Here is a 24,960-nt window from a genome sequence, read left to right as displayed (position 1 = left end):
CTCGAGCAGACAGCTCAAAAGCATCATAAGAGGACTGAAGAAGCTACAGCCGGAGTTGTGACAAGGATGCGAGGACTTCTTGGAATTCAAAGTGCATACGAGAATCCAGATAAGGCATGAACTATGGAAGAATAGAGAGAAAGAACTCAAAATAGGTGATGAAATGAAAATTATAGTTGAGGACTCTGGAGGTCATCATGGAATTCTGGTAGATGTGATGACCAAATCTGTCCATCATTTTACCTTCCCGGAGGAACAGTGGCATACACCTGAGAAGGGTGAGAATGTTTCAAAGAAGATTCAACCAGAAGGGATTGGTGAGACAACTGAATGTTTTCAAACCCCTTATGATGTACTGTCCTGTATCTGGAGTCCAATTTGCCTGGAACAGCTGGAATGGAATAAGGAGTTTTCAGACAGCGGGCAAAGGTTTGATCCAAAAGCTTGTGAAGAGGAAGCTTGAGGGATTCAGCCGGAGGTTGGGGCAGATGCATGGTCTCGAGATACTCCTTGGAGAACTTAGATCCAGTATCAAGTTGAATATCTAAGTCAACTGCCATCTGATGCAGAAAAGATGGAGATCTGGATGGAGAAAAAGAACCCACCGGGTCCTCGAGGTCCGGAAGCGGAAGGTTCAATGTAGGCGGTGGAGAATATTGAAGAAAAGGCTGCTTGCGATGAGGCAAGGGAAGCCTGGATGAATGCTTCGAAGAATGCCTCGATCTATGATGCGAGCTGTGCCTCAAAGTAGGCCTCGATAATCGAGGAGAGCATGTCCCAGTTGAAGCCCCCAGAGAATGGATTGGGCTGGAGGCTGTGGAACGAAGCAGTGGAGGCTGAGTGGAAGAACCTCGATGCACTCGCAAAGACTCTGCTCCTTGCTTCGAGTGTGAGGGTTCCAACGGAGGCATTGGCAAAGAATCTGCTCCTTGCTGTCCCTGCTAGATGCCAGACCAGACACTCGCAGAGACTCTGCTCCCTGCAAAGAGTGTGCATACGACTGAGGCACAGGAGGCGGCTCGACCTCGCGGGAGACCTCGGTATGCCCAGGCTGGATTTGTGAGAGAAGCTTCGGCCCCATGGTAGTAAAGAGCTGAATGAATTGCTTCTCTAACAAGGTCTGGAACGAAACCGGCAAGGATGGATCCGCGTCTCCAACGGGACCACCTGCACGGGCTTTGTGTTCCCTCGAGGCAGTGTGAGAATGCTTGGACTTAGAAGCCTTAGGCACTTTAAGCACCACCGGGGGAATGGGCTGCTGCTATCTGACCTGAAGAGACAGAGGAAGGCACCGCAGCCGGCTTCGAAGACAGAGCCGATACAAACGAGGCAGGTTTGATGAGGCTCGGAGTAGAAGCTGTGGAAGCCTGGAGAGCTTTAGATGAGGTCGAGGGAGAAGCACCCTTCGAGGACAAAAGCTCCATCGAAGACTCCATGCTGAAAAGCTGCTCCCACAGGATGCAATGACGTTTGAAAGCACGAGTCTTAAGTGTTGAGCAAGGCTGGCATGATTTCGGGAGATGTTGAGGCCCAAGACACCGAAGACAGCGTCGATGAGGGTCCGTGAGGGAAATCGCACGCTGGCACTTGGAACACTTTTTAAAACTGGTTGCAGGCTGGGACATAGGCCGAAAAAGCGCCGCCGCAAGATCGAAGCCAAGGGGCTGCGGTCACGAGGCCTGCCCGGTCGAATGAACAGAAGAATTTTTTTTTTTGAAAGAATAAAACAGCGATTCTGAGTAAAAAGAACACAAAACCGCAGACAAAAGAAGGCACAAGTGAAACCACTTCACGCAGAGAGTCGAAGACGGACTTCTCGGCTCCGCAGAAAAGTAAGAACTGAGGAGACGCACCCTGCGAGGGAAGGCGCATGCGCGGTGCGGGCGACTTGAAACTTCGAGTTTCTTCAAGCAAGTCTGCTTGTGAGGCGTCCGCATCGAGGCTCTGTTGGATAACGTCACCCACTTGTGAGAATACCTGCCTGCTTGTCCTGGGATAAGACTATGAACTCAGTGATCGGGTGGTGGGTTTGGCTATAGGAGCTCTGACTCTTGGCTGAATTACACATTTCTGAGTGTATGCAAATTTCACTATGAATATTAAGAAACTGTAACATTCCAATTTAAATACACCTTTGGAGATCCTTTTTCTTTTTATGTTAAAAAAAAAACAACAATTGACCAGGAAGGCAACTCGATTGGACAGAATCCAAAAACCAATTTCTTCGCTCTGTGGAAAACAAAGAACTGAGGAATCCCAAGCAGACATCAGGTGAGAAGGCTCTCACACAGTTCAGGCAGTCTCGAGGCTTCTTAAGAAGTTTAAAGTGACAGTACAATTTTAGCTCTGTCCGTACTGGGCCCAGTGGACAACATCACCCAAATGTGAGAATATGCTGCCTGCTTGTCCAAGGATAAATCCAAGTCATGTTTTTCTTACAGTCATCTATTCCCCCCCCCTCTTTCCCATGTTGCATTACATAATCATAATGGACATCAATCATTTGATTTGATCTTTTCTTCAGGAGTTCTGCATAGATGTTGTCTAATCCTGGTGATTTTTTATTCCTTAGTCCTTTAACAGCTTTTGATTATCTTGCCCATTGTGAATGGCCTTGTTGCCATTTTAAATCTCAAGTGGGGCAGATAATATATATGGTTTCAGACTGATGAAAACACTAGGGAATGGATGATGATGCAGCTACCTAATGACAAGCTCTACAATGCATAAAACTACTGTTATTATGCATGGTTTATTCTAAATTCTTTGGGTGCAGAAAGACTCAAGGTCAAGAAAAGAAAAAGCACATAGTTAGGAGGACTAAAGAGATGCAAAGAATAGCTGAATAGGTAACAATACTACTGAGTCAAACCAACATAAATAATACCCAATTAATGCTGATAAAGATGAAGAAATGATCTGCATCGGTTTGTACAAGCACAGAAAGAGATAAAAGGGAAGGTGAAGTGCTCACTTACTTTGCGCTGGACTAGCGGAACAGTGCCAGAAGTGTCCCGTTCTAGGGGCCGTTTCCATTTCTGGAAAGACAAAGCACACATCTAAACAGAAATCAGTATGGGGAGGAGTCAAGCAGTGCCACAGCCACTGCATACGATGGAAAGACAAATTCTGCTTTTCCACTTCCATTCTTAAGGACTCCTGACAAATTTATTTCTGGATGCCTCAGACACGCCTTAAGGTTCTTAGTTTTTTTAAGGGAGGAGCTCATTATACTTGTATAAGATTTGTTTAACAGCATCCTGGTATAGCTTATATCTTTTTTCAGCTGCAACTTCTGCTAGCAGCAGGAAAGAGCTTAATATTCAGAAGACAGTGTAAGAAGAGTAAGATTAAAAAATCATATCAGCATCAAGATTCAGCACATCTTAAAGTCCACTGAGCTCACGTCCACTCTGCTGCTTCTCTAGGGAGAGAATAGGGAAGCACCAGAGAGTTATCCATCACCAAACCTCTCATGGCAGCAGACTGAAGGGACAAAGAATGCCTTAAGAATTCATTCTGACCACAAAATTCAGGGTCCCTCAGACAATTTCAGTGATAATGGCTTAGAAAGGTTATCATACATATTAGCTAGGGCAGCTCTGTATTCATACTGCTAAATATGGATAAAACTGAACACAGGTGCAACAAACTATTTTGGCAATATTTTACAAAGTAATCCACAGCTCCAATTCAAGAGCGGCACAAAAGTAGAGTAAATGAAAGACAGCATGAGATCAAATCTAAGCATATATGACATCTGCAGATCTAGGTGAATGGATCCATGGAAAGATAGAAGGCTAAATAAATGCATTTATCTCTGCATAAGATATAAAGAAGTCTGCAAGACACCAGAGTGAGGATCAATAGACAGCAGAAATCCAGAAGTTCATCTGCATCACTCTAAAGAACCATGTTATAGCAGCACAAATGAAAAAGGAAGTCTGCAGGGCTAGCGCCATTCAGCAAAGATAGATGAAAAGATGACAAAGGGTCACATGCATCATTCAAAAATACAAGAGGGTGCTGAAAAGTTCTCAATCCAACCAACTTCCTAAATTCTGAGCGTTACTTTGCCATTATAGCTGAAAAGAGTTATTTTATTTTGCAACATGACAATTTGCAGAATCGTAATGCTACATCATTGTCAATGAAAGTGTGGAATTTTCAAGTTTAAGCTCTGAGCCATCATGAAGTTCTTATTTCTGCAAAAGAAAACTTCAAAGGAAACACATGAATGTATGATGCAAACATTGAGAGACAAATGGCCATCATACTCCACAATAAAGAAGTGGTATGTAAACTTTCAGTATGGAGATTTGAAGACCGAAGATGCAGCAAGGTCTGGAAGGCCTCAAATGGTGTCGACTCCTGAAATTGTTGACTGTGTCTCTGATTTGATTTTGACAGATTGACGAATATTGGCTACAACAATTGCTGAGACACTACAAATATCCAGGAAACATGTTGGGTGTATAATCCACAAGCAGCTAGGTATGCAGAAAATGTCAGACAAGTGGATGCCCAAATGTTTGAATGCTGATGAGAAACGACATTGAGTGGACACTTCCAAGTTGAATTTGCAGTATTTTCAGTGAGCTGGTGCCAACTTTTCGGAATGACTACATAATGTTGATGATATATGGTTATACCATTATGATTCTGAAACAAAACAGTACATGCAATGGCAGCACTCAGGTTCAAGGCCAAGGAAATTAAAGACCCAAAAGTCAGCAGGAAAGGTCATGGCCACAATGTTTTGGGATCAGGAAGGTGTTCTAATGACTATCTTCCAAGGGGCAAAACAGTTAATGCAGAATACTACTGTAACTTGCTGTACCAATTAAAGGAGGCATTGAAAGAAAAAAGGAGAATGAAGAAGCGGAAAGTAGTTCTCTTTTTGCAAGACAATGCACCTGCTTACAAAGCTGGCAAAACGATGGATGTTTTGATGCAGTTGGGTTTCAGTGCATAGACCATCCACCCTCTTCACCAGATCTTGTTCCACCTGACTATTTTCTGTTTCCAAACCTTAAAACAGGAGTTTGAAAGGGTGACAATTTTCAAGTGATTCAGAGGCAACTGCAGCAATGGAGCAGCATTTCAGTGACCAGACATCAGAGTATTTTTTGGAAGGGTTACAGAAACTTCAGAGACAATATGTGGACTAACTTGATAAGTTTCCTGGCTCCACGTCATTCTCTTCTTTGCTGGACTGAGAATTCTTCAGCACCCCCTCATAAAACAAAGGTATGAAATCTGCAAGGCTGTGTGATATCAGTATTGATGGATGGTTAAGTCAAAGACGGACAGAAGTTTATAGCATGCACTGATCTCTTCAAGGATTGGGTCACATGAACACTTCATAAGCATCTGGCAAGATAGAAGCTCACATGAATCAATTTCTGCTCAGAAAATGAGGTCCTATTTAAATCAGATTAAATAAGAATTAAAAGAAAAAAGAAAAGACATGCGGATGAAATTGCTCAAAAAAGGACAGAATGGATCTCAAAATGGATAACAGGCTATAGGAGGCACAAGCAAGAATCCTCACAGAAGCAACAAAATGTGGACTGAAGGGTTAAGTGATTCATTTTGGAAGACTGGACCTATACTTACTACTGTAAGTTTCTTTAAGCCAAAAATTTTCTTTTCCGTCTGAATTTTCTTCTGAAAGAGACAGAGGTAAACAAATAACCAGTTAAGCTGGGACAATGCTCCTCCTCCTTATACATCCCAGCTGATATAGGCAATCTATACTTTCTACGTGCATATAGAAGTCAAGCTCCTTCCCAAACCACATCCTTGACCTTTAGTGTATACATTAAAAAATAAAATGAGCCGTTAAATATTCTTGATGAGTTAATTATTTATGCAGCATTTGTTGTACTGCCACGGCAGTATGCAAAATTAGACTAAGGAGAAATTAGGTTCTTACCTGCTAATTTTGTTTTAGTCCCTCCAGACCAGCACAGAAATGGATGGGTTTACCAACAGGTGAAAACTGAGACATTGATCTTTGGCTACAGTACAAGTGGGCTGTGCAGTCCCATCTACAGTCAGTCTGATGAATAGCCAAGCAGAAACTAACTAGGCTGAAGAATAACATACCAACTCCACACTCACATGGAGAAGACAAAGGAAAATGTCCAAATCGGATTGGAAGAGACACTGTTGGATACTGATTAGAACAAGAACCTTCCAGCAATGCCCCAGTTCGCCAGCTAAACCAGCTGAATGAACCAAGCGCCGTTGCTCTTAATATACTCCCCAACAAATACAACAAAAAAACCGCAGAAAAAAAATCATAACTCTTCATGAGAAAACACCAAACGACAGGGCGTGGTCTGTGCCGGTCTGGAGGAACTAAAAGAAAGAAAATTAGCAGGTAAGAACCTAATTTCTCCTTCTTTATTGTCCCTCTAGACTGGCACAGAAACAAAAGGGACATACCAAAGCAGTACCCTGAAGGGCCACCACAAGAATACGCTCACTGAACACCACGTCCCAATGTGCCTGAACATCCACACAGTAGTGGCAAACAAAGGAATGGAGAGAAGACCAAACCACAGCTTTACAGATAGCCACCTGAGGCACAAGCGCACTCTCTGCCTGACCCCAAGTGGAATGAGCTTTGAGAAAATCTGGAACAGGCTTCTTTTAAAGAAGATATGTTGAAGTGACAGCTTCCTTGATCTAATATGCAATGGTAGCCTTGGAAGCGCAATCCCCCTTAAGAGGACCTGCGGGAAGAATAAAAAGATGATCCGACCGAAGGAACTCCTGGGTCCGCTGAACATAAGCGCAAAGAACCCTACGAACATCCAATTTGCACAATTGTCTCTGCTCCAAAGAGCCCTTCCGACTACCCAAGACTGGAAGGACCAAGGACTGGTTGACATGAAAAGGCGAAACAACCTTCAGAACCGGCCATAGCACGACCGGCTCCTTAGAAAACTCCAGGAATGGCGGCCTACAAAAGAAGGCCTGCAGTTCAGAAATGTGTCTCGTGGAAGTAAAGGTCATCAGGAAGCCCGCCTTACGAGTAAGGTCCTTCAACGTACAGGAACCGAGATACTCAAAAGGCGGATGAACAAGCACGGAAAGAACCATAATGAGATCCCAGGCCAGTACAGACAGATGAACTGGAGGGCAGAGCAATTTCGCTGGCTACATGTAACAAGTGGCCAAACATCTACCATGCAACAGACAAAGATGACAATGCTACAATCTGCACCCTAAGAGAGGACCAGGCAAGGCCGCACTCCAGGAAATCCTGCAGAAACTCCAAGATGTGAGGCAAAGAAGCGTGAAGGGGAACCATGCCATTCGCTAACACCACTCTTTAAAAAGACACCAAACATGCACATAAGCCTGAGAGGTGGAAAGTCTCTGAGAACCCAAGAGGGTAGAGATCACCTTTCTTAACTTAGGCACTTCCTTTCAAGAGCCAAGCCGCAAGACAAAAGGGTCCCAGATCGCACTTTGGAATGTTACCCTGAGTCAGAAGATCGGGTGAGAGAGGCAGCAGGAGAGGATCTGCCACGAGTAGACAAACCAGAGCTGCAAACCACGGGAGCCTGGGCCAGTCCGGATTCATGAGAATCACGCAGCATGCGCGTCAGGCAATCCAAAGAACTCTACTCAATTCAGACGTCGGAGAGGAAGTTCCAGGCCAGCTAGGCAGTGATTGGCTGGCCCAGTACTTCCTCTCTGATGTCAGAATTGATGTCAGAGGTGAAGTCTTGTGGGTCCGGCACTTGTATGTGCCTGGCATGGCTCGGGAAGACAGAAAGAACAAGATCGGAAAGGCAACGCAATCGACTCGTGTTGCCTTTGCGATCTACTGGTCGATCGCGATCGACCATTTGGGCACCCCTGCTCCAGACCACTAATCGACCAGGACACCTCTACCAGTGACCAGCTGCCCTGAGCGACTGAGAATTTGAGCCCCCTAACTGAGAAGACTGGCGTCCGTGAGAAGCACTGTCCACTGGGGCTGATCGAGACTCACTCCCCACACCAGATTAGAAGACTGGAGCCACCAGAGTAGGCTGCGACAAACTAACCCCCAAAGCGGTATGGGAGAGCCCAGATTGTGAAACTGGGGCGACCATCTCCAAAGAAGTGCATACTGAAGAGGACGCATGTGATCCCGAGCCCACCTGACCAATTCCAGGGAGGCTGTCATCACCCTCCCAAAGAACTGCAGAAAATCCTGCACCCGAAGGCATCGACAATCTATAAGGGAGCGAATCTGTGTCTGCAATTTGCACACCTAGGCCTCTAGAAGGAATATTCTCCCCAAGCTAGTATCGAAGACAACACCAGAATACTCCAAGCGCTGAGACGGAGTCAACCGGCTTTTGGACAGATTGACCACCCAGCCCAGCAACTGTAGAAAACTCCACAACCCTAGTCATAATCCAGGAGCTCTCCTGGAACGACTTCACTCGAAATCAACTAGTTGTCCACTTAGGGATGAACCAGAATGCCTTCCTTGCGCAAGGCCGCTGCCACCACCATCATAATCTTGCTGAAGGTCCGCGGCGCTGTGGCTAGACCAAAAGGAAGCGCACACAAAACTGATAATGCTCTCTCAAAATCACAAAGCGAAGGAATCGCTGATGGGAGGCCCAAATAGAAACAAGCAGATAGGCCTGTCAGATCAAGAGAAGTCAGAAATTATCTAAGCTGGACAGCAAGTAGTACAGATTTCAGGGTTTCCATATGAAAAGACGCAACTCAGAGAGCTCTTTTGACATCTTAAATGGAGTAGTAGCCAGCGCGAATCTCCTGAAGCACTGGGACTACCACTTTGAAGTCCAGCAACCTGAACAGTGTCTGCTGAAAAGCCCTCCTCTTCCAAGTTGCATGACAAGGAGAGGAGAGAAAACGATCTGGCAAAGGACGGGAAAATTCTACAGCAGGGCTGCCCAATTCCGGTCCTCAAGATCTACTGGCAGGCCAGGTTTTCAGGATATCCACAATGAATATGCATGAGAGAGATTTGCCTGCACTGCCTTCTTGGTATGCAAATCTCTCTCATGCATGTTCATTGTGGATATCCTGAAAACCTAGCCTGCCAGTAGATCTTGAGGACCAGAATTGGGCAGCCCTGTTCTAGAGAATAGCCATCCCAAATCACTTCTAGGACCCACTGATCCGTTGTGGTCTCGGTCCACCCCCAATAAAACTCCCGAAACCAGGTTCCAACTGGCACCAGGGGAAGGACCAGCAGCAAATCATTGGGCTGAGCGGGCCGAAAATGAGCTCCCGGAAAAGTCTCACCCCACTCGGCAGGCTCACTAAAAGGACTGCATGCACTGAAAGAAGCGACCTCTGGAATGAAAAGTGGCTGACCCCCAGCCAGGGCAGTACCTACAAAAATCACCCATTTGCCCATGGGTAGTACCACTCTGTGAAGCCTGTCTCCGGCAGCCGAGGCATTTTAGAGGCACTTTAGAGCCTGAACCAGCTTATTCAACTCCTTCCCAAAGAGAAAGAAGCCCCAAAAGGGAAATTTACTGAGCTTAGACTTAGATGCCACAACCCCAAAGCCACAGATTACAGTGGGATGCACTCCGAGGGCCATGGACTTTACCGGGGCTCACAAAAGATCACATGTGGCATCAGAGAGATAAGCTCAATCGTAGCCATCTCCTGATCCACTAAGGGCCAGTCAACCAACTCAGTCCAGGACCTGCTCAGACCGCTGGAAACAAGCCTGGGCTACAAGACCGCCACAAATTGCGCTGGACAGCAAAGGCAACCACATCAAAACTCTGTTTAAGAAGAGCCGCCATCTTACAGTCCCGAGGGTCTCTCAGGGCCGAACCACCCTCAACTATCATGGTATGTCTTCAAGCAATAGCAGAGACCACCACATCGACCATAGGAGACTTAGAAGTATCTCTATTCTCATCAGGAATGGAGTAGAACCTGGCCATGGACTGCGCCAAGCAAAAAGGCACGCCCAGAATCTATCACTGAGCGTACACCACATCCTGAACATCCTAATGCATAGGGAAAGAGTGGGATGCTGATCAGATCCCTTGCAGCAGAGGGTCCACAACTCGAGGGAGGTCCTTAACTTCTTCCTTGAAGCACAAAATCAATGACACCAGAAGAATAAGCTCTTGTAGCTCTTCCCGGTTAAACATGCCCACAACCTTGCCAACTGGTGCCTCCAAAAAGTCACCATCCAAATCATCAGACCTCTCCAGAGGATCCTGGAGGTTCATCCCAAGATCCAAGTCCTCAACTGGTGAAACCGGATCAGTTGGAAAAAGATCCTCATCCCAAGTCACCTGCGGCCGCATGGATGATGGCTGAGGGGGCTGGACAGAGGTAGCTGGAGCAGGAAACTGAACGGAGGCGGCCGTGGAAGGTAAAGACACACCAGAAGACCCAGAGATGTCCAGGACAGAAGCAGGACTACCAGCTGCCTGTAAATAAGCCTTGTACATAGCCAACACTAAATCAGGGCAAAAAGCCCCCAGCGGCAATACAGAATTCACAGCAGGAGCTGTAAGACCTGTTCCTGTCATTCTAAGACAGGAAGAAGGTCGCCTAAAGCCGCAGGCAAAATGGCCATGCTTCCCGCCAAAACCGAGGGAAGGCCCACCAACAAACTATCTCCAGAAAGAAGCGGCAACGAGGCTTGACTAGACCCTGTCACTAAGGCAGGACTGCGTGCAGCCACTGCTGCAGTGGCAAGGGAATCTCAAGCCCACCCACCCCCCCGGCGGTCAGCAACACTGAATTTCCATGACCGCCAGCAAGTGAGGAAACCCCGGTATGGGCGGCAGGAGAGTCCCAGGTGTCTCCACTGCCCCCCGCCGATGAATGGTGCATGAGTGAAAGGGAACCCTGCACACCAACACCCGAAGCAGACGCCAGTTCCCTCTTGAGGCAGCCGGACACACTGTATACACGCTGGTCGCATCTATCGCTCAGCACCCACAAAAACCACACTTTATCTTTTTAGAAGTGCTCATAACAAACGCGCCAAAGACCAACGCACAACAATGCCGCATAAAAAAGGCAGCCTCAGGCCCTTTTATGCTCCTTTTATTTCTTGTTCCGTTTGTCTTTTTAAAAATCTTCTCACAGTTCATCAGCTGTATCAAGAGAGCAGATCCCAATGGCTCTCTAAACTTGTAGTCTGTGCCTAACAGGTGGCCAGGCGTACAGTTGAGACTCCTCTAAAGCAAAGACATAAGGAGGGGTGGGGAAAATGACAAGGGGACTTGACCCTTTTGAGTGTGGCACCCCTCAAGAGGGTCCCCCAAGCTCTGTCCGGACAGCAAAAGGGACAAGAAAGATTCACTAATCAGATCCAACAGGCCCTAACAAACTTCAGCACAGACTGCACAAGCTTATCACTGCACCTACTGGAGACTGAGAACAGACTGATTGTAGATGTAGATGCAAAGCATACTTGTACTGTAGCCAAAAATCAATGTCTCAGTCTTCACCTGCTGGCAGAGAAGCGTAAACCCATCCGTTTCTGTGCCAGTCTGGAGGGACAATAAAGAAATAACAAGAATACAAACTGACAAGAACCATACAAAACAAGAAACTAACAGAATAAAGGTAAAGAGGAATAAACAGCACAACAGCAAAAGCCATAGGCACAAAACAAAAATACTGCAAACATAAAGGGTAGGGGACATTTGGACACATTCATGCATGGGTTGAGAAAAGCTAAAGCTAAAACATAAAACAAAAATGAAAGAAAGCTAATTAAGAACAGCATGAAAGAAATGTTAAAGATAAGAGACTGTTGACAGTAAAGAAATTAAAATTACTATGGCACAGATCTGGTAGGCAGGACAGACAATTGGATTTGTCCATCTGTTTGTCAGAAGATGATCAAAGAGACTAGGCTACTACAGCAGCAGTCCAGTGACTAGAAAAGTTTTGTGATCAAATCTGAGAGACAATGATGGGACAGACATTAACAAAACAAAATGGAGGTAGCAAGATTAGAAAAGCCAAAACAGAAAAAGGAAGGAGGGAGATAAGGCATTAAAAGAATTACTGATGGAAGAGGAAGGAAAGGACTGAAGTAAAAAATAAATAAATAAATAAATACTATGAAAAAAGTTTTTCACAAAACCTTTGTTCCATGCACTCATCCCCCAGGCAGAGGTGTTTGGGAGAAGTCAAGAAATTTTTAGTTGTGCACAGATCATTAAAGGTCTAAGAAAAGACAGGGAATAGAGGAATAGCAAAAAAGCTGAAGAAACAACAAAGAGGTAAAGTACAAGCACAAGGTGGCAGGTGGGGAACCTAACCTTGCGCAAACACCGGCGCTTGACGCATTTCCATTGACGTTTCATCTTCTTGGCAGTATTCATTCTCCTTCGCACGCAGATCCAGCAGGTCCCACAATCCTCTGTATTCCGACAGGCCTGGCATATGCCACAGCCTTGACCCTGTCAGAAAGAAAACATACATAAATAAAGGAAATGGATGAAAATTTCTAAGCAACTATGGTGAGGGATAAACATACTTTATACAAAAAACTTCCACAAAAGTCAAAAACAATTGGTTTACTGCAAATGTATAAAGCATAATAATTCTAAAGTTTAATAAAGGAGGAAAAGCCTCAGGACACAGCCTGGGACCCATTGTGTTCACAAGAATCTCAATGCCACCTCATCGGCATAAAAACCTCCTTAAACAATTTATCTCCCTAAGAATCTGTAATGATTCAAAATTCTTAATCTAATCTAATATTTATGAGTCACTCTATACCTGTCTAGGTTCAAAGCAAGAAGAAAGTAGGGAAAGGCAGGGGTCTATAGAATATTTTGGTGGGAATAGGAACGCAGAGAGATGGGTAATTTTCAAGAATTAGAGTTTTTCCTAGCCTTTATCAATTGAGTGGATCAATCCGAAGAGGGAGGCTTTTAATTTCTTCTGAAATCTTAGGTGATTGTGTTCTGTTTTGATGTCCACTGGAAAGTTGCTCCAGTTCTTTGCACCAATGTAGGTGAAAAGCTTGTATTTAATTCCTTTTGGTGAAGGAAGGATCAAGAGGAGTTTTCTTTTTTTTTTTTTTTTAATTAAAAACTACATTGTTTGTAAATCTTTATTCATTTTCATTATTATACACGTGTATAATAATCAATCATAAAAATTTTTAAACAAATCACTTGACAATCTTACTTATAATCATTAAAGTATAAAAGAATCCCTTCCCACCCACCCCATCTATTAATAATAAATCAATTAGCAATTATCATATTTCCCAATCTCACCCCACCTATATCTTATATAATAACAAGGTGTCTGATCATTAGAATATGTAATCAATGGCCCCCAAATCTTCGTTTACAGAAGTTGTATAGATGCTGGCATTGTAGTTTAGAAACTGGGACTTTAGATCATTTAATTATTTTCTGTCCCTATATAAATGCCTTTTGGAAGTTAATTTGGGGCCAAATTAATTCATTGTTAGAAAATCATGTTGCCCTTTCATATGATACTATATTATTTGGTACATCTATGAGATTTAAGAGCCCAATTTCAGCAAATAATAATAAACTTTTGTTACTATTGACTGAGGTTGCCATTCAACATATTACTGGAAACTGGAAAGATTATACTAAACTTAATTATACTTTTTGGTGGAATTCAGTATGCCATATTTATAAAATGGAGAGGGTGCTTGCTATATAAGAACATAAGAAATGCCTCCGCTGGGTCAGACCTGAGGTCCATCGCGCCCAGCAGTCCGCTCACGCGGCGGCCCATCAGGTCCAGGACCTGTGCAGTAATCTTTTATCTATACCCCTCTATCCCCTTTTCCAGCAGGAAATTGTCCAATCCTTTCTTAAACCCCAGTACCGTTCGCTGCCCTATAACGTCCTCTGGAAGCGCATTCCAGGTGTCCACCACACGTTGGGTAAAGAAGAACTTCCTAGCATTCGTTTTGAATCTGTCCCCTTTCAACTTTTCCGAATGCCCTCTTGTTTTTTTATGTTCTGAAAGTTTGAAGAATCTGTCCCTCTCTACTCTCTCTATGCCCTTCATGATCTTGTAAGTCTCTATCATATCCCCTCTAAGTCTTCCCAGGGAAAAGAGACCCAGTTTCTCCAATCTCTCAGCATATGAAAGGATTTCCATCCCCTTTATCAGTCGTGTCGCTCTCCTCTGCACTCTCTCGAGTAACACCATATCCTTCTTAAGGTATGGTGACCAATACTGGACGCAGTACTCAAGATGCGGACGCACCATTGCCCGGTACAGCGGCAGGATAACTTCTTTCGTTCTTGTTGTAATACCCTTCTTGATTATCCCCAGCATTTTATTCGCTCTCTTGGCGGCCGCTGCGCACTGTGCCATCGGCTTCATTGTCATGTCCACCATTACCCCCAAGTCCCTTTCTTGGGTACTCTCATTCAATAACATCCCTCCCATCGTATAGCCGTGCCTCGGGTTTCTGATTCCCACATGCAGTACTTTACATTTCTCAACATTGAACTTCATCTGCCATCTCTCTGCCCATTCTCCCAATACAGCAAGGAAAAACAAGAGGAGTTTTCTAATGTTTCTGTTTAGGACAGACCAGGAATAGATGAATAGATTTATAAGTGGTTCTACAGAGCTTGCATATATGATGTGGCGTATTATGCAAGATATCTTTAAGTCGATGCGCGCAGAGATGGGCAACCAGTGGAGGCTCTTGTAGTAAGGAGATATGGAGTCGAATTTTCTCAATTTGAAGATAAGTCATATTGCTGTATTTTGAACTTGTAGTTTGTGCATGAGTGTAGTATTTATGCCAGCATAGAGGGAGTTGCAGTAATCCAATTGAGACAATATCAGCATTTGGGTTAGGATTACGAAGTGGTGTTCGTGGAAGAAGGGTCTGATCAGTCTTAGTTTTTTCATACCATGGAGTCATTACAAATTGTTTACTTGCTGTATTTATACATACAGGGACTCATTTTGAAAGCATTTAGACACCCAAAGTACCATAGTAACTTTGAAGCTTTGAAAATGAGTCCCACGCTGTTTTGTAAAGATTTGGGAGGCAAAAAGGAAAGTAGGGAGAATTAGAGAATGAAAAACTAAAAGGATAAGACTTTTTTTTTCTATTTATTCTTTGATTTAAAGGAACACACAAACTCTCCTACAATTCCCCAGTCCCCTCTTAGGTGGTAGCAAGTCTCCTACTAACATACTTCTCTTCCTCCAGGCAGCCTGCCCAGCCTACCTTTTTCAGGATCCTAAGACACCTCCGCTTCAGGCACTTCCACATGCTGCCAAACTGTGGGTTCCTGGCCCGGATCATGCAGATAGTACAAAATCCGCAGTCTTCTGGGATCTGACAAGCAGCACATACACCACAGCCCACAGTCTGTGGAAGGAATACATCAGAAGGCAATTTGTGAGCATCAAGGTCACAGCAATTTCCCCAGATTCCAAAGTTCAAAGCAGGGTGGATAAAAATCATTGATTTTTTTTAATTGGATTTTTTTTTTATTTTTAATTTAAATCAGATTTTTTTTAAATGTTTTCTGAGATAAAAAAAATCTATAGTCTTTAAGACACATTATAGTCCAAAAATTATTCACCATGAAAAAAAGGGTTAGTTTTTAATTATGTAGCCTGAGGCTGTATATTCATGCAATGTTTAAATTTTTTGGTATATGAATTCCATTGATCTATTCATAATGTCACAGGTAATTTTCTATCTAGAAGATATCATCAATAACTGGTTTTGCATTTCTCAAAAATGTGAATTTGTGCCTGCTGAAATAACATGCTTCTGCACAGCAAAAATGTTATAAAATATATAGTTGCAAAAAAGACCTTAGCCCCACTGTTCCTTTGCAAATTGATGTACACATAATCAATCCCTTACCTCTTGTGTCAAGTTTATATATCTACACAAGGAGCTAAGTGTGAAGTGGGAGGGGGCAAGCAGTAAGTGAAACCTTTCTGTAGAAAACCAAGATTCAAATCAAGTCTTTCTGACTAGCAATTTAAATCATGATTAAAATCAAATCCATCCTGGTACAAAGTTATTCAGTCTCATAATTTAAGCCTATATTTTTTTCATGTACTAATTACTGCATAAAAGAAGAGACCTTGAAATTATGTCCACCTGCAGACACCAAGGACTATTATTGACCAACATCAGTTGCTTACAGATATATTAGGCATCCTGAACTTTGTAAAAGGTTTAGACAAGTTACTAGAGGAAGTGTTCATAAATCATAAAGATGAACTTGGAGAAATCCAGTGCTTTTCCTGGGGGTCAGCAGCACAAATCAATCTTTTGGAATCCCTGGTTCCAAAAGATTCTAACAACCTGGATTGCCATTGTTAGAATCAGGACACTGCTTGATGGACCTTCAGTCTGACCAGCATGGTGAATCTTTTTTTTTTTAATAAATCTTTATTCATTTTACATCATACAACAAGTGTAACACTAAATAACAATTGAAATTGAATACATCACTTGAATCACTATCATATTCAACATTAAAACATAAAAATTTTAACCCACTCCCTCCCATCCCAACCATAACCTATGCAATCACAAACCTCATATACAATATTCTTTACTATTGATCTAAACATTTGATACAATTTTTAAATCCCTCCCCCACCCCCTCCTTTGTATTGTATTTATAATAGAAAAATGGTATCTATTCATTACAATATCTTGTCAATGGCCTCCAGATCTCATTAAATGTATTATAATTCCCTCTTTGTATAGCAATTGCTCTTTCCATTTTATAAATGTGACACAATAAAAAGGAAGGGATGGGGGAGAGATTTTATAATTTTATTAATATTTAGACCAATAATAAAGAATATTATTTAGCTTTGTGAATGCATAGATTATGGTTGGGAGGGATTGGGTTAAAATTATGTTTTAATGCTGAATATAATAAAGTTACAAGTGTTGTATTCGATTTTAACTGTTATTTATTGTTACACTTGTTATATGATGCAAAATGAATAAAGATTTATAAAAAAATAAATAAATGTGACAATGAATTCCACCAGAAGCAATAATTGAGTCTACTCCAATTTTTCTAATTAAATGTGATTTGCTGTATGGCGACTCCTGTCATGATCAATAAAAGCTTATTATTGTTTGATGAAATTTGACTCTGCGTCCTCATTGATATTCCGAATAGAAATTGTATCATAAGATAATGCCACTTGGTTCTCCAATAATAAATTTATTTGACCCCAAATAGATTTCCAAAAGGCTAAGGTAGAGTCCAAAAAACTGGAAGGGGACATTTATATGGTCAAAGCCACTGTGGCTTTGATCATATAAATGTTCTGCAATCCAATACAGCCTTTGTTATTACAAGGGTGGCATCCCTGAAGCCAAGTTTCCACAAAATCACTTCCCTCAATAAGAAAGTCCAACATCAGGACTACACAATCCTAAAAGGCCTTAATGATATTGCTCCATTACAGATCAATTTTATTTTCCAATCTAATAAGACACCTTGGTATATCAAAAGACTATGCTTACTGAAACACAACTTGCACTACGCAGAACAACTCTGGTGTAGGCATACCACTGAAACTCAAAACAACGCAAATATGAGTTGCAGCTATATAATGTTCATTTTAAATGGGCAAAAGCAGACTACTACTCAAAACTTGTCAATTCTACTGTTAACCCCGCTTGCTGACTTCTTTGTTTTGTCTCTTCTCCTTTAAAGCCTGCTTCTTTGACCAATATTACTATTTACCCACCACTAAATGCTTGGTTGAGGCATTCACTCAACAGGATCATAATCTCCAAAACTCCTTGGCTACCTCCTCAGCTTGCTGTAAAAGGAAATGCATATGACCTCTCCTTCACAGGGTTCTTCCACTTGGTCTTCATTTGATCTAATAATGACTAGCTTCTGTACTGTACTCTCTCATATAAAGCCCACCTTTTGCTCTCTTGATGTTCTTTAAGCTGATATCGGGATTGTCTCCAGCTTACCTTTTTCCTCATTTTATGTTGCATAGACCATCAGGAGAAACTAGAAACTTCTACTTAATTGCTTATCCAGAAATTAATGGCTGTAGGTATAAGACCTTCTTAGATAGGACCCTAGCATTTCAAGTGGTAGGCAACAATCTTGGTTAGGTACATATTCAGCAAGCTATGTTATCCTATTGCTGTTTTCAGAAATTAATTAAGACCACTTTGTTCATTAAATTTATTACAAAGTGAGTTTTATTATCGAAATTCTATTTTACAAATATTTGTATTTTTTACCGTATTATTGTATTTTGCTGATAGTCCAGCTCTTTTTAGTGTAAACCACCTAGAACTTTTGGTTATGGCAGTATAAAAGAATAAAGTTATTATTATTATTATTATTTCTGCTGCCTGGATAAAGTCCCACCACACACAAGGCCTCTTAATTTCAGATTTTTCTATTATTTCACACAGTCTTGTATGAGGAAAACCCTCACTGGATCTAACATGTACTACCAACTTGGCGAATGACATGGGGACAAATTTGTCCCCATCCACACAGATAACCATGGGAAACCATCCCATGCCATTCTTTATTGTCTATTTCAAACTCAGTCCTTCTACACTAGCATTCTTCAATACAAGGCTTGAGGACACGGACCTACGGCTAGAGAGATGGACGTACACCGAAGACACGGACCTGCAGCTAGAGAGACAAGAGAAGATAGAGGAGACTGCAATCGTCATGGGGGACTCCATCATCCGACACGTCGATAGCCACATAGCGGGAGGAAGAATAGATCAGCTGGTGATCTGCCTACTAGGAGCCAAGGTGAAGATATAGTGAGCCGCATCGACAGGATCGATAGTGAGGAAGGGGGAGACACGGCGGTGATGATCCATGTTGGGACAAACAATGTGAGCAACAGGAACTACAGCAGGGAAACACTGAAAGACCAGTTCCAGATGCTAGGAAGGAAGCTGAAGATCAGAACGCTGAAGGTAGCATTCTCGGAGATCTTGCCGGTACCCAGGGCCGACGGGAAGAGGCAGACGGAACTGCAAGAAGTCAACACATGGTTGAGACGCTGGGATGAGGAAGGATTCCACTTTGTGCGCAACTGGACGAAGTATTGGGGGAAGAGTAAGCTATACAGGAAAGATGGACTCAATCTCTGCGGAACGAGGCTACTTGCAAGTATCATCAAGCGAGAAAATGAGAAGTTTTTAAACTAAAAAGAAGGGGAAAGTCGACAGTCGACCAAGAGTCGATGGTTCGGGAAATGGTATACCCAGAGGATACCATGCAAGAAGATTGAAGGGAAGACTTACTGGATCATAGGAAAGATAGAAATCCCAACAGATCGAAAGGGACGGAAGCGAGGGAGACAGAAGGAGGAAGGAAATGCAAGAAAGTAACAGGCCGCAAACTTAAATCTATGTACACGAACGCAAGGAGCCTAAGGAATAAAATGGGGGAATTGGAAGCTATGGAACAAAAAGATAACCTAGACATCATCAGCATCACGGAAACATGGTGGAACGAGGACAACGTCTCGGACACTGTGCTATCAGGATACAAGCTATACCACAGAGACAGAGTAGGACAAAACGGTGGGGGTATTGCCCTATACATAAAAGAAGGAATTGAGTCTACCAGAGAGAACACGGATACTTGGATAAGGTAGAGTCTCTATGGGCTAAAATACCGGGAACAAATGGAACGGAAACGAAGCTCGGCATCTACTACTGACCTCCAGGGCATTCCAAAGAGACTGATGGAGAAATGACAGCTGAGATTAAACGCAAATGCAAGGGAGGAACACAGATATCATGGGCGACTTCAATTATCTGGGGATAGACTGGAACCTAGGCAACTCCAGTTGCAGTAGGGAGACCAAGTTCCTGGATGCTGTAGGCGATTGCTTCCTGGAACAACTTGTCATGGAAAATACAAGAGGAACTGTAATTCTGGACTTAATTCTAAATGGACTACGAGGACCGGCACAAGGTACAGAAGTAGAAGGAACGCTGGGAAACAGTGATCACAACATGATCCACTTCAACCTAGAAACAGGAACAAAAAATCGATCCAGAACGACTGCTACGAGGAGACAGATTCATAACGAATGCAAGGAAGTTCTTCTTCACTCAACGGGTGGTAGACACCTGGAACGCACTTCCTGGAGAGGTGATAAGACAGAGTACAATTCTGGGGTTCAAAAAGGGACTGGATGACTTCCTGGACGCGAAGGAGATAACAGGGTACAGATAAAGGTTTACCTTACAGGACATTGAGCGAACAGGGTATGGACATTTTAGGTTAGGTAGGGAACACTTACAGGTCATGGACCTGGGGGGCCGCCGCGGGAGCGGACTGCCGGGCACGATGGACCCCTGGTCTGACCCGGCAGAGGCAGTGCTTATGTTCTTATGTAACTACAATGCGCAACGGTGGCAAAAAGGGCAAACAGAATGCTAGGAATGATAAAGAAGGGTATCACGAACAGATCGGAGAAGGTTATCATGCCGCTGTATCAGGCCATAGTGCGCCCTCAACTGGAGTACTGCGTACAGCACTGGTCGTGGTACTTGAAGAAGGACTCAAAAGAGTCCAGAGAAGAGCGACTAAGATGGTTAAGTGGCTGGAGGAGTTGCCGTACAGTGAGAGATTGGAGAAACTGGGCCTCTTCTCCCTTGAAAAGAGGAGATTGAGAGGGGACATGATCAAAACATTCAAAATACTGAAGGGAATAGACTTAGTATATAAAAACAGATTGTTCACCCTCTCCAAGGTAGGAAGAACGAGAGGGCACTCTTTAAAGCTGAAAGGGGATAAATTCCGTACAAATGTAAGGAAGTTCTTCTTCACCCAGAGAGTGGTAAACACCTTGAACGCTCTTCCAGAGTCTGTTATAGGGGAAAACACCCTCCAGGGATTCAAGACAGTTGGACAAGTTCCTGCTAAACTGGAACGTACACAGGTGAGGCTGGACTCATTTAAGGGCCACTGCATGAGCGGACTGCTGGGCAGGATGGACCACCGGTCTGACCCAGCAGCAGCAATTCTTATGTTCTTATGCAAAAACATTAAAAGCAATGGAAAGGAAAGAAACATTTCACCTCTCCTCACTTGCAGAAACTCTCACCTTGTAATATCGCTGCTGCTTTGCAAAGGCTCGTCTCTCAGCTAAAAGGAAAAGATAGTGGTTAGTAAAGCCACACTTACCAAAATGTGACACTATCAACTGGAGGACATTAAAAGAAACAAATCTCTCAGATAAGCATTCTTTATGAGATTCTTCAAAGCAAGGATGGCTTCTGTAGTGCCCTGCCACATCCCACAAACCACTGGGCTTTCAAGAATACAAAGAGCATAGCAGATGTCAGCAGATACAGACCATATGGTCTACCCAGCCTGACCAGTTACCTATCTGAATTACTGAGGGTTCTCAGGCATGAGTCCTAAAAGCTTTACATTCTGAGATCCTGTGATACATTTCCTCAAGAAGCACAGATTGCTGCAAATGCAAAAAATACGCATAACATGTAGTTTATGGTAACTACCACCTACCTACTTCCAAGATGTGGAAAAGTAAAACTGAAGGTGCTGGAAAATTGAACTGGTACTTAATTGGCATATGAAAAAATATCTTTAATTAGCTTGGCATACATACTGGCCTGACATTCTATGTATTGTGTTGGGGAAACACCTATCAGACAAAAAGCACAGTTACTTACCGTAACGGGTGTTATTCAGGAACAGCAGGCAGATATTCTCATACATGGGTGATGTCACCGATGGAGCCCCAGTGCAGACACTTCAAAAGTGCATCACCACTTTAATTTCTTTAGAAAGTTCGTGATAGCCCGCACCGCGCATGCATGAGTGCCTTCCCCCCCAATGGAGGCGCACGGGCCCTCAGTTCAGATAAGCCAGCTAAGAAGCTAACCAGGGGAGGTAGGTGGGTTGTGAGAATATCTGCCTGTTGTCCCTGGATAACACCCATTATGGTAAGTAACTGTGCTTTATCCCAGGACAAGCAGGTAGCATATTCTCACACATGGATGATCTCCAAGCTAATCAGAATGGGATGGTTTGAGTTTTGGCCTTTAAGAAAATAAAATTTGTAATACTGACTGGCCAAAGTGTCCATCCCATCTGGAAAAAGACTCCAGACAATAAATGTGAGGTGATGGTATGAACCGAAGACCAGCTGGCAGCTTTACAGATTTCCTCAATAGGAGATCTAAGGAAAGCTACAGAAGCTGCCATAGCTTTGACCTTGTGGGCTGTGACACGACTCTCCAGTTGTAGTCCAGTCTGAGCATAACAGAAAGATATACAGGCCGCCAACCAGTTGGAAATCATTCTCTTGGAAATAGGATGCCCCAACTTATTAGGATTAGAGAATGACACGGTGGCGGTTTACCCGTGGCCATCGCATTTTAGCCGCGGGTCACCCGCCGAAAACGGGGAAGAAAACTAGCAGTCGCTGCGGCGACGGGGATAAGGCCATTCACCGCCCGCGGGGCGGTGAATGGTCTTGTCCCCGCAGTGAGGCATGAAGGATCGCGCGGTCCCCGCAGCTCACACCCGCCTGCCCAATCGATTCTAGTGTTTAGCCAGCTCTCTCCCTTCTCCTCACCTTAGTTTGTAGATTTTCTTTTTCGGCGACCCGCACGCGCGGCTGCTCAGTGTTCAATCTTCTGCTCTGACGCAACCGGAAACAGGAAGTTGCAGCAGAGCAGAAGATTGAACACTGAGCAGCCGCGTGTGTGCGGCTCTCTGATAGCGTGCGGGTCGCCAAAAAAGAAAACCTATAAACTAAGGTGAGGAGAAGGGAGAGAGCTGGCTAAACACTAGGATCGATTGGGCAGGCAGGTAGTGGCTGCGGGGACCGTGCGATCGCTAGTGTTCCCGGCTCAAATTGGAAGGAGGGAGTGAAAGGGAAAAGGATTCTGGGCCAAGGGGATGAAAACGGAAGAAAAATCCACAGCAGGAAAGAAAGGGAAGGACAGGCAGGTGAGCCAGATGCTAGAAGCAGGGGGGGGGGAAGAAAGAGGGAAAAAAGCTAGATGGGGTTGAAAAGAAGAGACACACTAGTATGGAAGAGGAAGATAGGGGAAATCTGGACACAGGAAGGTAACAGAAAGAGGGGAAATTATGTGCATGGGGCATAGGGACAGAGACATAAAGGGGACATGCCATGGGGATGGTATATGGACACAGGGGGGGGGCAATGGCAGATACATAGGGGAGATATTAGAAATGGGGAAAATAGGAGCACAGAAGCGAGATGGTTTGTGGGGATGGGACAGGGACCGAGCTCGCAGGCTCCAGTGGCTTGCACAAATTACATTGTAACGTGCCATGAAAATAAGAGGGAGGAAGGTAGATAGATAGGCCACGCGAGAGGAGCTGAAGAGTAGTAGAAAGGAACAGATGGTAAAGGAGGGAGGAAAGGGTGGTGGTGGAAAGGAATAGGACAGACATTGAAGGAAGGTGGAGAGGAACAGACCCTGAAGGGAAATGTGGAAGACAGAATGGGAAGAAGACAGATGCCAGACTATGGGGGAGCGGAGGGAAGAAGATGGGTGCTAGACCAATTGGGGGGGGAGTGAAGGGAGAGGCACAGTAACAGCAAATGGAAGACGCAGAGAGAAGACACACAGTGGATGGAAGGAATTGAATGAGAAGATGTGGAAAGCAGAAACCAGACAACAAAGGTAGAAAAAAAATTCTATTTATTTTTTGCTTTAGTTGTGTTGATAAAAATTTATAAACAAAGCCCTGCCAGCTGAACATCTCTTTCTCTAGTTCAGCAGCAGGAACTTTGATTTATAAGAAAGGAATAAGCTAAATATTACAGTACTAAGGCTTATATGGATGCAGCGGGGACGGTGACGGGGCGGTGAATGGGATGGCAGTGGCGGTGACGGGGCGGTGAAAGGGATGGCGGTGACGGTGACGGGGCGGTGAAGGGAACGGTGGTGACGGGGCGGTGCAGAGGATGGTGGGCCGGTGACGGGGACAGATTTTTTCCCCGTGTCATTCTCTAATTAGGATCAAAGAGATGAAGAGTTGGGGAGATGTTCGATGTGGCTTTGTCCTGTCGATGTAATAGGCCAAAAGCACGCTTACAGTCCAGAGTATGAAGTGCCGTTTCTCCTGCATGAGAATGAGGCTTAGGGAAAAAAACTGGAAGAACAATCGAATGATTGAAATGAAACTCAGTAACAACTTTTGGCAGAAACTTGGGATGCATGCAGAGAACCACTGTCATGGTGAAAAACTGTGAACGGTGGATCTGCCACTAACGCTTGCAGCTCACTGACTCTCCTGATGAGCAAAACAACTTTGAGATGAGCTGTGATCATTGGTTCAAATGGAGGCTTCGATAACCTGGAAAGAACCACATTAAGGTCCCAGACTACTGGAGGAGGATTGAGAGGTGGTTTCACATTGAAAAGTCCCTTCATGAATTTGGAGAACAAAGGATGAGCAGTGAGAGGTATACCCTCTACTGGAAGGTAAAAAGCTGTAATAGCACTGAGATGGACTCCAACAGATGTAGATTTGAGTCCAGAGTCAGACAGATGAAGAAGATAATCCAACACCAGGTCAACTGACAAGGAAGTTGGATCGTGATGAAGAAGAAACCAGGAAGAAAAACAAGACCACTTTTGTTGATAACATTGTTGAGTGGCTGGTTTCCTGGATGCATCAATAATATTGAGGACAGGCTGAGAGAAATGTGATTCAGATGGATTCAGCCTGAGAAAACCAAGCTGTCAGGTGTAATAATTGCAGATTGTTATGTAGACGAGATCCGTGATTGAGTAGATGGTATACTGCGACACTGGAGTCGACTTCGGAGGTTCCGGCGACATTAAAGGTTTCGGTATCATCTTAGCCGGTGCAGTCGGGGACGATGTCAGTTTTCCTTCCATGGCGTCACCGAAAAGCTGTCGCTGTTGAAGACGACGAT

The 24,960-nt window shown here is 43.8% G+C and overlaps 1 protein-coding gene across 5 annotated transcripts in view; it reads right to left on the bottom strand.

Moving 5' to 3' along the window:
• MBD1 (methyl-CpG binding domain protein 1) overlaps nucleotides 1–24,960 on the bottom strand; it is a 219,942-nt gene that overhangs the window by 147,276 nt on the left and 47,706 nt on the right. For 3 of the 5 annotated variants that reach the window (XM_033923952.1, XM_033923978.1, XM_033923987.1), the window contains exons 5-9: nucleotides 21,118–21,158; nucleotides 15,233–15,376; nucleotides 12,303–12,443; nucleotides 5,620–5,670; nucleotides 2,979–3,038 (exon numbers count right to left, since the gene is read on the bottom strand). In XM_033923952.1, the coding sequence (XP_033779843.1) occupies nucleotides 2,979–3,038; nucleotides 5,620–5,670; nucleotides 12,303–12,443; nucleotides 15,233–15,376; nucleotides 21,118–21,158 (437 nt within the window). The remainder of the gene's footprint in view (nucleotides 1–2,978; nucleotides 3,039–5,619; nucleotides 5,671–12,302; nucleotides 12,444–15,232; nucleotides 15,377–21,117; nucleotides 21,159–24,960) is intronic. The other 2 variants (XM_033923962.1, XM_033923970.1) reach the window with 2 other exon arrangements.

Source organism: Geotrypetes seraphini, chromosome 1 (genome assembly GCF_902459505.1).
Source record: "Geotrypetes seraphini chromosome 1, aGeoSer1.1, whole genome shotgun sequence".
Classification (NCBI taxonomy): domain Eukaryota; kingdom Metazoa; phylum Chordata; class Amphibia; order Gymnophiona; family Dermophiidae; genus Geotrypetes; species Geotrypetes seraphini.
Note: the sequence above shows the minus strand (reverse complement) of the source record. Positions and strands in the feature narration are given on the sequence as shown.